A 16,665-nucleotide genomic window follows, 5' to 3' on the forward strand; every position below is an offset into this window, starting at 1 on the left:
AGAGACAACGCAGTCATTGGCCGTAGCCAGCGCGCATTCACGAGGGGAGAGTCCTGCTTAACCAGCTTCGTTTCCATTGATGACGAGGCCGGCCATCTAGCTGATCAAGGGAAGGCAGTAGATGTGGTGGGTTTGGATTTTAGCAAAGCTTTTGATACTGTCTCTCCCGATGTTCTACCCAGCACACAGCCAGACACCTCCATCATGCGCTGGGTGAGCAAGTGGCTGACAGGTCCGGCTCAGAGAGTTACAGTAAATGGGGTGACATCAGGCTGGCGACAGTCACCGGTGGGTTCCCCAGGACTCAGCTTCAGCCCCAGTGCTCTCTAATGTTTTTATAAATGCTCTACGTGCAGGAATCAAATATACATTAATGAAATTTGCTGATGATGATAAACTAGGAGGAGCTGTGGACTCCCTCGAGGGTAGGAGAGCCTCACAGAGAGCTCTGGAGAGTTGTGGGTCCCTTCCAACTTGAGATATTCTGTGATTCCATCATCACTCAAAGACTCGTGATGCGGGAAGGAGAGGCATGAAGGCATGGGGCTCATCAGGGAATAAATGCACATGGTGCAAAAAGCTTTACCAGAGCCTTTGCAGGTCTGTAATGGGAGCAGGGGAAAAGGCAGCAGCGGAACCAAACCAGCATTATCTGGTTGAGAGCTGAACAGTGTTACTCATTCTAAGGGATAACAGGATGTAAAGAAGAAAAACATACATATTTTTCTTCAAACTTCTGAGCAAGAGCCTCCACTTTATGCTTTTCCTTTTCGTCATCACCAAAGGGATCAGCAGGGTCTTCTGTAGAAATGAGAGACAAAAACATCAGAATCCATCCTGTCACACTGCCACCAAAACCCCACGCGTTAAACCCATCACCACTAGCACATCCAGGCAGAAGCTCAGACAAATCGACCTTTGCTGCTGTATTCTGAGAGTCTCTCTAGGTTTTGGGTTCTCTCAGCTAGTTCTGTACCTGTCTCTGCTTCTCCTGACTCTCAAATAAAAACAAAGGAGGAAAAAAAAAAAAAAAGCAGCATGAACTGTTAACCGACGGCTACGCAGTTCTGAAGAGTGACTGTAAAAACGAGCAGAGCAGGGTCCCCAAAAAGACGCAGCCCCATACCGTAGAAGCGTCTCTCCTTTGGATGCTCTTGGGAAGAGAACTCACAGCAGCTAGCAAGCCAGGTGCCTGAGCGCCTCGTCCCGTCTCTCAGCACCTCACAGCTAGCATACAGCCTTAAACAGGAACAGGAAAAAGCCTTTGAAATCTTCAGCTACGACGTAGTTTCCCCACAGGCCACGAGGATGTTTGCCTTGTCTCCTGAAGAACCGCCTTCTGCTTTCCCTCAACAACTCTCCAGAAGATCTGGGTAGAAAAATTCCACACGATGCTTATCATCCGGCTCAAAGTGACTGCCGTTCAAACAGTTTTTGCAGCCGGTTCTGAGTCCTGGGGCTGCTCTCCATCTTCTTTCCCAGAATTACTCACAAATCTGCTGCTAGGTGGACTCGAGAGTGGTGAACGAAACCCTGTGGGGCTCTGTCACGGCTTCGGCCAAGTCTAACCAGTCTGCCCCAGCTGCGCAGATCTGGGTGTCACCGGCTGGTTAACGATAACTGAGGACGTTGGAAGTGGAACAAGTCATTTAATTTTGAAGTTGTGGTGGGGTTGACCTGGCTGGAGGCCAGGTGCCCCCAGAGCTGCTCTATCGCTCCCCCTCCTTAACAAGACAGGGGAGAAAAAGTATAACGAGAGGCTGGTGGGTCGAGATAAGGACAGGGAGAGATCACTTGCCAATTACTGTCACAGGCAAAACAGAACTTAGAGAAAAATTAATCTAATTTATTACTAAGCAAAACAGAGTAGAGCAATGAGGAATAAAATCAAATCTTCAAACACCTCCCCCCACCCCTCCCATCTCCCAGGCCCAACTTCACTCCCCATTTCTCTCCCTCCTCCTCCCGCAGCGGCACAGGGGGACGGGGAATGGGGGTTACGGTCAGTTCATCACACGCTGTCTCTGCTGCTCCTTCCTCCTCAGGGGGAGGACTCCTCACACTCTGCCCCTGCTCCAGCCTGGGGGCCCTCCCACGGGAGACAGTCCTTCATGAACTTCTCCAGCATGGGTCCTTCCCACAGGCTGCAGTCCTTCACAAACTGCTCCGGTGTGGGTCCCTCCCACGGGGTGCAGACCTTCAGGGGCAGACTGCTCCAGCGTGGGTCCCCCACGGGGTCACAAGTCCTGCCAGCAAACCTGCTCTGGCGTGGGCTTCTCTCTCCACGGATCCACAGGTCCTGCCAGGAGCTTGCTCCAGTGTGGGCTTCCCACGGGGTCACAGGCTCCTTCAGGTGTCTCCACCTGCTCTGGCGTGGGGTCCTCCACGGGCTGCAGGTGGAATCTCTACACCCCCTCATCCTCCCTCCATGGGCTGCAGGGGGACAGCCTGCTTCACCATGGTCTTCACCACGGGCTGCAGGGGGATCTCTGCTCCGGCGCCTGGAGCACCTCCTGCCCCTCCTTCTGCACTGACCTGGGTGTCTGCAGAATTTCTCACATCTTCTCACTCCTCTCTCTGGCTGCAAAAGCTCCCCCTAACTTGTTTTTTTTCCTTCTTCACTCTGTTATCCCAGAGGCACTACAACCGACGCTGATGGGCTCGGCATTGGCCAGCGGTGGGACCATCTTGGAGCCAGCTGGCGTTGGCTTTATTGGACATGGGGGAAGCTTTTAGCAGCTTCTCACAGAAGCCACCCCTGTAGCCCCCCCGCTACCAAAACCTTGCCGTGCAAACCCAAACCAGAAGTTTTCTTGGGAAATGACAAACGTCTGTGCTGCTAGCGCTTGCTGCAATCGGAGAAGGGAAAGGGAAGCATCCCCCTCAGCACCAGGCATCAGCCACCACCCCTTCCACCTTCCCTGAGGAAAAAATAACCAGCGGGAGAGATGACGGGACTCCAGAGTTTATTATTAAAGCAAATGGTGGAGTTATGGGAACAAGGGGAATCCAAACAGCTGCTGGGAGAAGGTCCTGAAGCAGGAGGAGCTCTGGCTGCAGCAGCTGGAGACCCCCGGTCCCCTCAGTGCCGATTCCTGTGTCGCTTCCCTGCTCAGCACCGTGCTCAGGACCGGCCTGGAGGTGAGTTTACTCGTTCCCTGGGTTTAATCTGGGGAATTCAACTGTTCCACAGCTGGGCACAGTGGTGCTGGCCCTGCCCTTACGCTCCGGTAAGGCTACACAGGGAGCTCGGAGCAGTTTGATGTTCCAGGTTTAAGGTGATGTCTGTAAAGTAGAATTTTCCACTTTACAGGGACAGAAATGTGTTTGGGTTAGTGCTTAGGCACTGTTTAATTTAGGGTTAAATACGTTGCGTTGCTTTGCTAACGACTATTCCCATGAAGAGCAGAAAGAGTGATAAAACGCAAGTCTTGCTACCAGCTATCCTTAAAGAGGAGCTGAGACTGATGAAAAGGAAACATCCTGCCCCAGAAAGCACTGAGAGCTGGGTGATTGCCAAAGCAGCCAAAAATCTGCAGTAACTGGGGGAAAGGTAAAGGGGGCAGGGGGAGATGGGGACCACCTACTCAATTAAAGGACTATGCAAATTACCCCCCCCACCTCCTCAAGGAACATGTGTGCTAATTTAAATATGTTTAACCAATAGCAGATGATGCAGTAATTACTAACCAATTAATGTAAATTTAGGTGGGTTTTTCTAATCCTGTAACAGTATGTTGTAGTTTCTGTGTGTGGTGTGCTAGCTTTGTGGAATTACCACCTAGCACTCATCTCTGCGCAGACATGAAATAAATAAAATACCTCTGTTCTGTGTGTATATCGGTGTACTGCACACTGGGTAAATGATCTGCCTGCTTTTGGGACAACAAGGGTGGTGTCCAACTGTTCCCAAAACCCTCCCGGCAGGGAAGCTCCACCGTCAGACAAGGAAAATCTCAGGATCTCCCAGAGCTCGGTGCCAGGACTCCACAGCCTGTGCTAAACAGTCCTCCTCGATCCCACATCTACAAATCCTTCCCCACCGCACTCTCCCCCTTCTACTCCTGTGGTTTGCGCAGTGCTGCAGCTTCACGAGCGCGTGTCAGTCACCACGGAGGTACAGCATGCGACAGAGCTCCCACCGAGGGCGAGCGAGGTTGTCCTGTCCTTCACTCCTTGTCTTGGAACCAGGTCTTACCCCAGGGTGGGGAGCTTCCCCCCTTGTCCCAAAGCAGCCGAATTCTGTAAAAGCCTTTGCTGAAGAACCTTACAGAAACGCAGGCAGACGATATCGACCACGTCACCTTCTGGTGGCCAGAGCACCTCTCCCAGCGGCGAGGAGAACAGAGCCCAGTTTTCACTTTCCTTCAATAAATCACCTTGAGCTATCTGGGATTTAAGACACTGCAGCAAACAGAGCAACAATACCAACTACTTACTATAGCAGAGAACAAAAAAATAAATAGCTGCTACTGCAGGGAGGCGAACTGCAGAGCTACACACAAAAACCAGCTCCCTGGACCCCTCCACCCACACGCAGAGCAAACCCCCCCCACAGCACGTGACGCCGTGGCAGGATCCACAGGCAGCCCGAGCGGCTGCGATGGAATGGGATGGAGACGCCTCGTGTCCAGTCAGGAAGATGTATTTCCCTCAGAGTGTTCTTCTCATGCGTAGATCCAGTGCTCGGCCGTGTCCTCCCAGCAAGTCAGCTCCTCCGGGTGGAACCAGAGGGAGATCTCCTGCTGGGCACTCTCAACTGAGTCGCTGCCATGGATCACATTCCTGTGGGGAAGAAGAACGGGATCGGCTGGCACTAAGCAGAGAAAGGCCGGAGAGGGAAGCTGCAGCTTGGAAAATTTCACCTTGACCAATTTAATTAAACCTATTGAGCCGGTCACATCCTGCAATATTCCTTGCCACCGCACGGCCGCCCTGCTCCTTCCAGCTCAGGGGCTGTTGGTGGTAACGCTGAACATGGCCATGGATGTGCAGGAGCTGCTGGTTCCCTGCACTCCTCCCTCCTACGATGAAGAACTATTTGTTTGCTCAGGAGGAGCTACAAGTGGCTATTGTTCTGGGGTTTGCCTTGGTTTTATGTCAGTAATTCAAGTTTTGCCTCCAGATTTTAATCATAGAATCTTTAAGGATGAAAAAGACCTCTAAGATCATCGAGTCCAACCGTTTTCCCCCCTTCCTTCTGTCAAAGTAGATCCTACGAAGCAGGTTTGGTATCAGACACCACAGAACAGAAACCTAACCCAGGAGGGTTTGATAAAAGCGGGGTCTACCCCAAGCCAGGCTGCAGCCACCCGAGGTCACAGCTGGTGGATCTTCACTGGTGAAGAGCCCTAATGTGTGTAGAGCTTCCACTTGGCTTTTGTTACAGACTCAGATGCCCAGTGGAGCTACAGCAGCTCTCCAGGTGCCCTGCTCCCCCAAGAAAGGGCTGAGAGGCCTTCTCCCTTCCTGTTCACAGTCCTGATGCCCCAGGGACAAGCAAACCCCATCTGCTTTAAACAGAGAAAGCCTCAGGAGGCAGGAAAGACACAAGCCCAGGTTCCTCCTCCTGGCAAAGCCAGCACCAGGAGGCAGAGGTCAGCTCCTCCTGCCAGGGCTGCTCTGTGAGCTGTCAGAGGGAGACAGCTCTGATCCGAGCACAGAAGGGAGCAGCTCTGCTCTGCGGACACAGACTCGCGTAGCTCAGGCAGGAATGCCTGGACAGGATGCCCTGAAATACTGAGGGAAGAAAAAGCCAAAGTTCTCACTTGCTGACTTCAACGCAGAAGTCTCCTCGGATGGTGCCAGGCCGGGATTCGGCTGGGTTAGTCTCCCCAATCATTGTGCGAACTGTCTTGACCACATCCAGGCCCTGCCAGACCTACGTGACAGCAAAAACAAGAATCAGCTACACAGACCTACAGCAAAACAAGAATCAGCTTCCACAACTGCCCCGGCAGATCCTATTGTCTGTCCTCTAAATTCCACATCTGATCCACCTGGGTGAGAGACAGGAAAGGGTTTCTCTGTATAAATAGTCTTCAAAAGTTGATTTTGGAAAATAATCAGAATTGTCAGTGGATTTAATGTACCGCAGAAAACACCCTTGCAGTTCAGTATAGCTTCAAGAGGCCCTCTGGAGAGAGGCCACCTTGCTTCCATCGTGCCACAAGCCAATGCCGCTTAAACATTGCGCTTACATTGTGTTCCTTGGTTCTGGAGAACCTGGCCAGCACTCACCATGGCCACCACGGGCCCAGAGCTCATGTACTTCACCAGCCGGCCGTAGAAGGGACGGTCACGCAGGGCGATGTAGTGCTCCTTCAGCAGCTCCTCCGAGGCCTGAGCACAGAGAGCACAAAGCTTAGTCTGCTCGGGGCAGGAGCGGGGATTTGGGCAAGGTCTGCACCTGCGAACGGAGCTGAAGCTGGACAGCGCACGTTACAATTAAGCTCCCGCACGGATGCTTCCAGAGCGTAACAGCTTTACTTGGCTGACGCCTGATGCAGGGAGGGGAGAAGTACCCAGCTCAGAGGAACAACACCCACCAGCCCTGGCGCAGGGCCGCAGTCGGAGGGCAGACATCTCCCCACGGCGGGAATCGCCCCTCCAGAGGCCAGCACCCCTCCGACCTGCGAGGGGCCGGTGCCCGAAGGACCACAGATGCCCCCGGTACGAGGCCGCAGGGGCCTTGCTCCAGCCTGGGCAGCGGGGCCCGGGCCGCTCACCTGCAGGAGCTTCATGCCCACCAGCTGCAGGCCCTTCCTCTCGAACCGCCGGATGATCTCCCCGACCAGGCGCCGGTGGACCCCGTCCGGTTTGATGGCCACGAAGGTGCGCTCGTTGGCCCCGCTGCAGGCTGGAAGGAGAGGACGGAGGCGTCAGGAGGGGTGGGAAAAGGGGCCAGCCCGGGCCCCTCAGCCGCGGGGGGCACAGGGGGAGCGGGGTCCCGGCCCGCACCGCTCTGGAAGAGGCCGGCGAAGAGGCCCAGCACCAGGCAGATCATGGCGGCGCCGCCCCGACACCCGCCCCGAGGCGGAACGATCGTGCCGGGGCTGAGGAGCCGGCGGGGCCGATAGAGCGCGGCGCTGTCCCCGTTCCCATGGCAACGGGCGGGGCCCGCAGCCCGCCGGTTACCGCCGTCCGGCCATGGCTGGGAGCGAGCGGTGCGGCCCGGGCTGCCAGGCCCGGCGAGCCGCCGCCTGGGCCGTCTCCGAGTCGGAGCCCGAGCCCGAGCCCCTTGGCCCCGGTGCGGCGGCGGCTGCGACCGGTTCTCCTTCCGGGGAGGGCCCGGCTGGCCGGCCGAGGCGGCGGAGGGTCCCCGGGGAGGCCGCAGCCAGGAGACGGGAGCGGGAGCGGCGGAAGGAGCAGGAGGCGCTGGAGAAGCGGAGGCGGCGGGAGGAGGCGGCGGCGGCGTGGCGGCTCCTGCGGCTGATGGAGGTGTGCGCCGACCCCCGGGGTGGGACAGCCGGGGCCTCCTGCCTGCCCGGTGTCACCTCTGAGCTGCTCCTGGGCTGGTGGCCTGGGGTCTGCGCAGCCCCCCTCGGGTGCTCAATAGGCCCTTTTGGCTTCGTTAGCTCCGTCGTTGCTGTCGCGACTGCAGACTAGCTGTGGTTAGGCTGCAATGGGCAGCTGCGGTGGTCCCTGCCTTGTTCCTGAGCATCACGGAGAGACGACCGACCCCTCCGGGCTGGCACCTCCGGAAAATGAGCTCTTCGCTTCTCCGGGCGCGTTGCCGAAGCAGGAGGGCAGTGCTTCAGCCCCAGACGGCTCCGGGAGCTCCTCGCGATAAAGCCTGTGTCCCTGATCTAGTTCTGGGCCTGCGAGCTCCCGGCTGTTAATCTGTTCACGTTCTCGAGGGTCGTTATGACGAGGTAAGAAGACCTGCAGTCCCGAGCTCCATCGCCTGCTTGGGCTGGGCGATGTTACCTGCTGTCTGGAACTCGCTCCAGGATAAACCTCTGGAAATACCAACGCCTCCAGGTGCCTCACGGAGGGCTGGGTCTGTGCCTGGTCAGGGAGGACGTTCAGGGCGTCAGGACCCCGTAGGTCACGGCACAGAGCATTGCTGGCAGAAAATGAGGTGACTTATTTTGCGGTGCTGGCCGCCAGCGTGTCCCTGAGATCCTGGCTCTTTCCCGGCACTCGCGAGTGCCGCTGCCGATCCCCTGACGCATCTGACTGCCTGGAGCGTGTTTCTAATCCCCTGTCCCGTGGGGAGCGGGGCTGCTGGCCCGTTCCTCGCCCTGCGGCTGGCCTGGGCAGCCTGGGGTCGCTGCGTGGGTTTCCCTGCGGAACGGTGGGTGTGACAAGGGTGATGCTGTGTCCCGGTCCCCAGCGGCTTGAATCCAAGCTGCAGCCCATCACTGTGCACGTGTAATTAGATCCGCAGGCATTATACCTTGAATTGTTCTGTTCGTTAGCATCTGTCGCGTGCTACTTTTTGCTAATTACATTATCTTTATGCTATGCGTTCACTGCTAATTGCTAACGGCAAGATTTGTTTAACTAAACATGTTTTTAAGGATATGTGTTTTGTATACTTCAACACTCTGTTTAGAGACGTGTTGGTCTGCTCGCTCTCCTCCACACAGATCTTGGGCAGGTTCTGTTGGTCCTCTGGATGGCAGGGATCCAGCTGCTTTATCCAACACGGTTTTGAGTAACTTATTACCGTGTTTGCACCGATAAACTAATTAGAGGTTGTATTTTGGGGGCTTATAGCATGGCTTCGCCTGAGGAAGATTGTCCCTGTTTGCTCCAACACAGGCCTGTTGTTGTGCTTATTATTCTGCCAGTAGAAAAGTCTTTGTAGGATAAATACCATCATGTTTGTTGTGGAATGTGCTGTGAAGTCGTGCATACAGCCTCGGGAGGCGGTGGAGGTTCCAGAAGTGTATTTTCACAGCCTTTTTCCAGGTGAGCGATCCCGTTTGAGCAGGGGCAGGCTGGCTGATGTAACGCACTGCTCGCCGCAGAAAACACCGTGTGATTTTTCACTTTAAAAACTCTGCTGCGGCCATTATATCAGTCCTCAGAGTTTCTCTCTGTCCTCGGGTTTCACATTTCCCTCTGCCCTGGTGCTGATCAATTTAGTTCTTGCTCATCTCTTCTGCCCCATTCCTGCCTAGGTGCCTTCCCAACCCTCCTCTCCTCTACACCAGCCAGAGGCTTTTCTCCTCCTCTTCCCGGGTGCCGGCAGAGGGAGCGCAGGCAGCACGGAGGAGCGCTCTGCCTGCACCCTGCCTGCAGCACCCAGCCCTGCACCCTGAGGTCCATCCTGCCCCGGGGAGCAGCTTGGGGCTGGGCCGGGCAGTCCCGCTGGCAAAGCTCCCTTGTAAAACAGCGTTGATATTTTTAAGGTGGACAAACGGCACATTGTTAACCCTCCTCTCGCATTTTCTTAGAAATAGTTGCGCTATTTTGTTGATACATCTCAAATAAATTCGGTCTAGAGCAGGTATCTGTCAAAGAAAACAGTCCACATGCTCGGTTTGACGAGGTTACAGACAGCTGTAAGGATGGTGTCGACTCGCGTTAGCTACGATTGACAGTACTTGCAGAGCCAATAATTAAGAGCACGGGGCTGTGCACGGGTGGTGGAACCTGGCTTCCTCATGACTAATTGTTCAGCCTGTTGGCTAATTTCGATCTTCTTTCATAGAGAGAGAGAAATATCAAAATTAATTATGTTTTTTCAAATTTAATAAAATTACATCTTGAGGGAACAGAAGAGCCGGCTTTGAAAGCTTGCCTTTAATAACTAGAATGCAAGAGCTGATTTTTAGAGTCCTCGTGGCAAATTGCTTGTTGCTGTCCAGGTACTTGGCTGGAGTAAGGAAGGACAGCTTTGCAGGTGCCTGCAGAGACGGTCAAAGACGAAGTCAGTAACTCAGCCAGCCAGCAAGCGCACACGCTGTAGGAAGCCAGAGTTCCCATGCTTGCAGAATTCCTCATTTTGCACTTGTGGTTTTGTTGTTGTTTATTACCACTGATGAAATACCTCTCTCTCGGATGTCAGGATTGTTCTGTCCTCCTCCACAGGTCTCCTCAAAGACCCTGGCTCAGACGCCTGGGTGAAGATTTTAAGTTCCTTGGACTGCAAATATTCTTTTGAGCCTCAGGCAATTCCCTGCAGCATAACCTGGAGGAGAAACATGCCAAACACTCTGTCCTCACCAGTGAGTCCTTCTCTTCGTCTCCGTACATGTAAACTGGGAAGTGATGTGCTGTAGGGAGAAAGCTTTGACTTGCCTCTCTAGGCTGGGCATTGGAGTCACCAGCCTCAGAAACGCTGATGACTGGTGACCAGTTAGCTTGGGGAATGGATTATTCCAAAGCCAACGTCTTTTAAACATCTCCATCTCACGGGTTTAGGCAGGTGTGCATCTAGGGTGAGGCCAGGGAACCTGTAGCAAGCAGGAATGAGACCATGGCAAGTCATTCACACAGAGATTTTGCCTCGATACTCGGCAGCAGTTCCAGCCCAGATGTTGTGCGTGGCATGCTACCACGGGCAACAGCTGCACGTCAGGAAGAGGCTGGGCAAATTTGCTGCGGGGCCCCTCATTTGGAAAGCCCGCGATTGCTTCCTGAACCCCGCTCAGTGGGAACCTGAAAGGGCAGGCACCTTCTGGTACCAAATTCCGTCCCCATTTCAGTTTGGTTTAGGAAATGTGTCAAGCGGTATCTGCGTGGCAGCGGAGGCTGAGGTAGGTTGTTCTCGTGCTCATCCCCGCTACAGGAATTTCAGGCGGAGGCAGAACTCTATTTTTTGCTGTTGCTGGATAAAACACTGCAGATACTGTGATCATATAATAGAGCACAGATGATGTAGGTGCAGATAATGTGGTCATCTAACAGTGTGCAGTGCAGGCAAAGCCATTTTGTGTCCTTTCGCCTTAGTTAGCAACTTCTGCAGTTGTCACTGCCTTCCTCGCCAGGCTATTTTTGCACCTTCAGTGATCTGCTCGTTCAGGGAGGATTTTACCTTTCCGTTCAGCCGTGGCCTTTCCCCAGTGTAGTACTGACGTAGCCTTACGAGTGTCAGTGCCTCTTACAGTGTGGGCTCTGCAGAGGCGGAGACTTGCTGTCTGCTTTAATGCTGGCCCCCAGCTTGTGTTGGAAATGATTTCGTCTTCTTTAGGATGGCCCCATGGTGAAGACTGAAGAGGAGAAGGAGGTGTTGGTGTTGGTAGAACCAGAAGATTTTCTTAAGCGCCTCTTTTCCCTAACCCAGGTGATACAGATCTCTGAGCCAGACCTACACACAGTGCTCTACGGCAGGGTCACTTGGCTAGGTGGACGCAGAAGGGGAGGGTGGGTTCATTCAAAACGGCCCTTGCTCCACCCTGAAACAAAGCTGTGTTACAGAGGGCGGGCGGTTTGAAAGGAGAGAGCTTGTGGGAGAAGCCCTGAGTACAGCAGGAGGTCTGTAGGGATGGGACGCAGGCACCCGCCTTTAACCCCGGGAGAGGACGCTGCTTTCCTCAGAGGGGAGCTGGGCAGGCCACACTTGCCTTTCCTAACATTTAGCTTTTCTATTCTCGTGGTGTCCATGAAAAATTTGCTTGAAAGAAACGTTTAGAGTACAGAGCCCTTGGAAACGCATGCATCTGGATAACGCGCTCAGTCGTATGCTCTGATTTGGCTGGTCCTGTGTGGAGCCAGGAGTTGGACTCGATGATCCTTATGGGTCCCTTCCAACTCAGGATATTCTATGATTTTGAAGCAGAGAGATTTGCGTTCTCATTTGTGTGCAGTCCTGCAGCGTTCTGTTTATACCTGTTTTGGCAGCCTGTGCTTCTGCCCTGCGAAGTTCCCCGTCCATCCAACCCTGTCCAAGACTAGAGAATGACAGGCTAGAGTAGGCAGTGGCTGGGCTCAGTGCTAATGCTCCAGGGGAAAAAGGTGAGCCAGAAGGAGGAGTGGGACATTGGCAGATGCGGCACATCGTGCCTGCCCAAAGGCAACGCGCTCTACTGCAGTCTGAGGCTGGTTCCTGCCCGTTCCCACCGATGAGATGAACCTTGGAAGGCCCCGCTGTCCTGCCGGAGCTGGGGAGGGGTGTTTTGGAGAGGAAGGCTGCTACAGACTTGGGTGTGATTTGTCTTGTTTCAGAGTTTTGTCAATGCCCCATCAGCAAGTCAGCCTGACCTGAACCAAGTGTTGCCTTTGGCCGGTCTGGCGGGCTCCTCCACCAAAACCTACAGCTTGGCCGTCGTTGGGCTGGATGCCTACAGGCGGTACGTGCCGGGCGAGCGGCGGTGCCAGGGAGGCTCACAGCGGGCGGAGATCAGCGTGTCTGCAGGGGGGACACCTTCGGGGCTGAGCTGCTGACGCTCGGTGCCGGCGTGGTGGCTGTGAATCACAAAGCCCGCGCTCGTGGGGGCCAGGACTTGGGTTTTGCAGTCTCGAGGGTGTACTTTGTGCGTGCGTGTACCGCAGCCTCTGAGGATCTGGCAGCCAGAAGGGGTTCACAGGGCTCTGGAACCCAGGCGGAGGGCCGCAGTGACACGGAGGAGCTGAGGGAACTGCTCTCGCCGAATTGCCCTTCTGTTCCCAGCAGCGTGTGCAGCTCAAAGTAGGGAGATGTTCAATGCCTGGAGCCCTTTTCTTGTCCCCTAATGTCCCATTCGTGTGCTGTTCCCAATGCCTGTGTCCTTCCTGTCCGTGTACGTGCACGGCAGAGGAATCTCCTCTGTGGTGACGGTGTGATCGCTTCCAGAGTTCCCTGCATTACACAGCTACAGTAGCTGGGTCTGTCCTATCCTGTCTGGAGTATTTCCCAGGGAGAGCACTTGTCTCACCACCTCCTGGGCTCTTTCTCACTTAAGCCTGTGAGGATAAATTTTACTGAGAGTGTTATGTTTAAAAAAAAATCAGCCATGGCCTGTTGAGTTCTGCCAGCAGAGGAACCGAGCGGCTCTCACCCTGGGTTCGGGTCTCCTCTCCCTCGCAGGAGAGCCCCCCGCAGCCAGGCAGCCTGGAGCAAACTCGACACCTTTGTCTCCAGCTTCAAGTCAGATCGGGAGGTAGCAGATGTGGGTGGGTTTAGTTGGGCCTTTTCCTCTTGATCAGACAGTAGCCCTGAGGTGCAAATACGTAGAGTTTGTGTGCAAGCGGCGTGTCTTGTTTACAGGTGTAACCAGGAGCAGGGCAGGCAGCAGGCGCTGAGCCCCGGAAAGCAGCGTCCCAGCTCCCAGCCTGGCCCAGAGCTGTCTATGACTCAGGAGGAGATACTGGAGGTAAAACTTCTTGAATTTTTATGTTCCTTGGGGTTGAGCTGTGCAGAAAAGGCTCCCACCAGTGAGCTCGTGTGTGTAAGGAATGCTTTGCCAGGACGGGTGGTGGCTGGCTTGGATCTCGTTGCATCCACATGCATCCCTCTTCACCCTGGCCAGCACTGGGATCAAAGAGGAACTGCAGCCTTTGAGGCACAGTTTGGAGCCTCTTGTTCTTAAGACCCTGGTTTGGAGCTGATCCAGGCTCCCCTCCCCAGCCCCACCAAGAACTGCCCAGTTAGCTGTGAAAGGAGCTGTTGGTTCTTGCTCAGGTCTCTGCCTTGCAGAGCCCGTGTCCCACAACAGAGCAGGAATACTTGTGATGCCGCAGCAGTCATAAACTAGGTCAAATACCATCTAAGCCCTTACTTGATATCCCTTGAGCTAAATTCCTGCCCTGCCTGAGTGTGCCCCAAAGAGGGTTATGACTCGCTGGCTTACTGGGAGCTAAGAAGGATGAGCAGGCTTTGCTGCGGCGCTCTGTAAACAGAGCTAATGGAGGCAGCCCAGCCTCCCTCCCCTTCCAGCCCCAGCCCAGCTTCACCCTGCCGAGGGATGTGTCCTACCCGTGTTTTTTCCTTTTCCCCATCTCTCGCTGGGTGCCGTAGGTGGCCAGGGCTGACACCAGTGCTACTGGCCGAGGCTCAAGGAGGGGCTGCGAGGGCCCCGGGCTGGCCTGGCTCGCGGCTGGCCCCCCCCCAAGCCTGTCTGTGTCCCATCGGTCGGCGTGTTAGGTGTTTCACCTCTCATGGCCTCTCCTCCAGGCGCTGGTGGTGCTGCAGCTGTGGGGTAACATGGAAGTGCTGTTCCTAGACACGTGGCAGGAATTCGGCCAGCAGGTTTCTGCGCTGACAAAGGCAATAGCAAAACGCCCGTACAAGTGAGTCGCGTCGCTGGACTCGGTCACGCCCCAAGCCCAGAGCTTTGGGAAACCTCCATGGAAGTTACAGGAACGTTTGTGTGTGGCTGCCAGCCTGTCCTTGATGCTGTCAGTGTACGGGCCCAGACTAGATGTGTCTCAAGATGATTTTCAGTCTCCGTGCCAATGAAAATCTGCTGTTCTCATGGTGAATATAGTGGTGATTCAGCGTGAGGAAAAGTGGGAAAATGACAGCCTTAGGAAAACCTTTTCACCAAGGTGTTCCGGAACTTTCCAGGAAAGGAAAGAAATTATGAGGAGGGAAAAAATATTAGTCCGGGGCAGAAAGAGGTTTTAGAAGGAAGCCTGCTGCTTACTGCTGGGGGAAGGCTGCAGCGTCTGGGGTCTGCAGGCCTGTGCTCAGTGCCTGCACCAGCCCCAGGTCTTGCTCTCAGCGGTTGGTCTGTCTGCAGGAGGCAGCTGGAGTCGCAGGAGTTGCCTTTCTGTGCTGCCGGGGCCTGGGCCAGCGGGGTGCGAGTGGAGAAGGACGGCACAGGACTCTGGCAGGTGTGGAAGAGACAAATCCAGCAGTTTAACAGAGTCAGCCCTGCAACAGCAGCAGCTATAGCAGAAGCATATCCCTCCCCAAGCCTCCTGTTACAGGTAAGCCCTCAAACCCCTCGGTGTCCTGACCCTTCAGGGAGCTGATTTAGCTCACTAAACGGTCCCTCTCCCTGCTCCCCTTGGCTTTCTGCTGGTTCCAGAGCCAGTGAGGTGTTGGGGGAGCAGGATTAGCCCGGGTTGCTGTCTGACCCTTCTGACAGCAGCTTAGCCTATTTATGAAGACACATTTTTATCAGCAAGTGCTTGTTCTTGTGAGCATTAGTCACATAAACTCTTTCCGTTTATTAGGAACCGTGACAGAACTTTTAAAAAAAAAGTCTCATGTAGTCACATACTCTCCTCTCCTTTTTCTTCCCCTGGAGCTTTGTTCTGAAGCATAGCTGCTTCAGAAGTGGCTTTCCAGTGCTCTCCTTGTACGCTAGAGAGGCAACACACAACCTGTGAGTGCGTGAGGTCTGTTTGCAAGTGATAATCTCGTTCCTTCTGAGTTTTATCCCCTGATTCTGGTATGTTTGGATGAAGGCTCAGTTACAGATCCTCATTGTAATGATGGGATTGAGCCTTGCAGGGGAGATTGGAGTCTTCTCTTGGAGCATCTGTGCTAACTGCTTCCTTCTCTTGCGTGCTCAAAGGCCTACCAAGAATGCAGCACAGGAGATGAAAAACGACTCCTGCTGAGTGACATCCCAGTGAAATCGGACATCAGCGGGAAAGACCGTCGTGTTGGGCCAGACCTATCCCACCACATCTACCTTTTCATGGTATCCACCGACCCCGACCTTGTCCTGGACCTGGGCACGTAAAGAGACCGTGGGCCATGCCGGTCAGCCACCTCATTTTATCTGCCAAGGCTCGGCAGTGGCGGAGCTGCTGCTGGCACGGTGGAGCTGCCGGGAGCCCGGCCAGGGGAAACAGCTGATTCTATTTCAGAACAGAGACTTGCCCATCAATAAATGTCTTGTTACAGATGCTTTCTTCAGCCTCTTGGCTCTCCTTTCCTCTTTTAGCTGCCCCAGCTTTCTGTCCCCCTGGCTGGAAAGCTGGTTGTCTCCTAAGAGAGCTAAGGGATGGCTGGAACAGAGGCTGGATGCGAAAGCAGCACAGGATCAGCTCCTCTGCTGAGATGGCCGCGGGGTGAGTCTGTCCTGCGCTGCCCTTCAGGGGAGGTGTTGAGCGAGCCAAGTGTTTTCTGCTTTCTGTCCTGATTTGTAACGTCCCACTGGCTCCCCGGTGAGACCGGACCTGTTACCACAGGTCCTGCTCGTGGCTTCCTCAGCCAGGTGGGTCCTCCTGGAGGTACTTTGGAAAATGTTTGCCAACTATCAAAACCAGCTGGCCAGAGAGGAACCACATCCTTGGGGTAACAGGCAGCTCAGGGCAGGGGAGTTGGCTGAACTCCCAACATGAGGAAATACCAGATAAGCTCCAGAAAATTCCATGTGCAGTGGTGGGTTGGGATGGGATTCTGTTTTCCCAAAGCAAAGGCTCTGGTTTTTTTACTCAGAAATAGCAGCAGCCAGGACAGCGGGGGTCAGGGACCCCCCAGTGCCTAAGGGTTTGGTATTGCTAACTGTAGCCTTCCACAGTGACCCAGAACCACCCCCCCCCAAATTTCCTCCTGTGAACCGCAGCTCGCTGGCTCAAAGCAATGCCAACTTGCCAGGGGTTCTTCTGCCTCCATCTGCTCACACCTGAATTGGTTCCTGGGGAGGAGCAACCCAGCAGGGCTGTTCTTTCTGGCTGCAGCACCAAAACGGTCAGAATCTGCAGGGACTGGAAAGGCGATGGCATCCAGTCCAGCAGGAGCGGCAGACCCCGCGTGATTCTGCTGTGAGCCCCTGGTGCTGCGCTCCCTGCCCTTTCCTGCCCATCTGCTCTCAGAGCGGTGCTGCTTCGGCA

The 16,665-nt window shown here is 54.7% G+C and overlaps 2 protein-coding genes across 5 annotated transcripts; one reads left to right on the forward strand and one right to left on the reverse strand.

Moving 5' to 3' along the window:
- Nucleotides 1-2,943: 2,943 nt before the first annotated feature.
- Nucleotides 2,944-7,117, reverse strand: NME3 (NME/NM23 nucleoside diphosphate kinase 3). The gene is made up of 5 exons (XM_075767154.1): nt 6,961-7,117; nt 6,729-6,859; nt 6,241-6,342; nt 5,769-5,881; nt 2,944-4,785 (listed from the first exon to the last, which is right to left on the reverse strand). Exons 1-5 carry the CDS (start codon nt 7,004-7,006, stop codon nt 4,668-4,670), a joined length of 510 nt encoding a protein of 169 aa, XP_075623269.1. The 5' UTR covers nt 7,007-7,117; the 3' UTR covers nt 2,944-4,667.
- A 32-nt stretch (nt 7,118-7,149) lies between these two features.
- Nucleotides 7,150-15,737, forward strand: EME2 (essential meiotic structure-specific endonuclease subunit 2). 4 transcript variants are annotated; one of them, XM_075767147.1, is made up of 8 exons: nt 7,150-7,453; nt 10,042-10,181; nt 11,147-11,239; nt 12,121-12,245; nt 13,142-13,247; nt 14,048-14,163; nt 14,616-14,805; nt 15,399-15,737. In XM_075767147.1, the coding sequence occupies exons 1-8, from the start codon at nt 7,150-7,152 to the stop codon at nt 15,567-15,569; spliced, it is 1,245 nt and encodes a 414-aa protein (XP_075623262.1). In that variant the 3' UTR covers nt 15,570-15,737. The 4 variants fall into 4 exon arrangements, with proteins under 4 accessions (XP_075623262.1, XP_075623263.1, XP_075623265.1 ...); XM_075767150.1 differs by having other exon boundaries at nt 7,323-7,440; nt 10,045-10,181; XM_075767149.1 differs by lacking the exon at nt 7,150-7,453 and adding an exon at nt 7,460-8,919 and having other exon boundaries at nt 10,045-10,181.
- Nucleotides 15,738-16,665: the final 928 nt, after the last annotated feature.

Source organism: Balearica regulorum, chromosome 15 (genome assembly GCF_011004875.1).
Source record: "Balearica regulorum gibbericeps isolate bBalReg1 chromosome 15, bBalReg1.pri, whole genome shotgun sequence".
NCBI classification, from domain to species: domain Eukaryota; kingdom Metazoa; phylum Chordata; class Aves; order Gruiformes; family Gruidae; genus Balearica; species Balearica regulorum.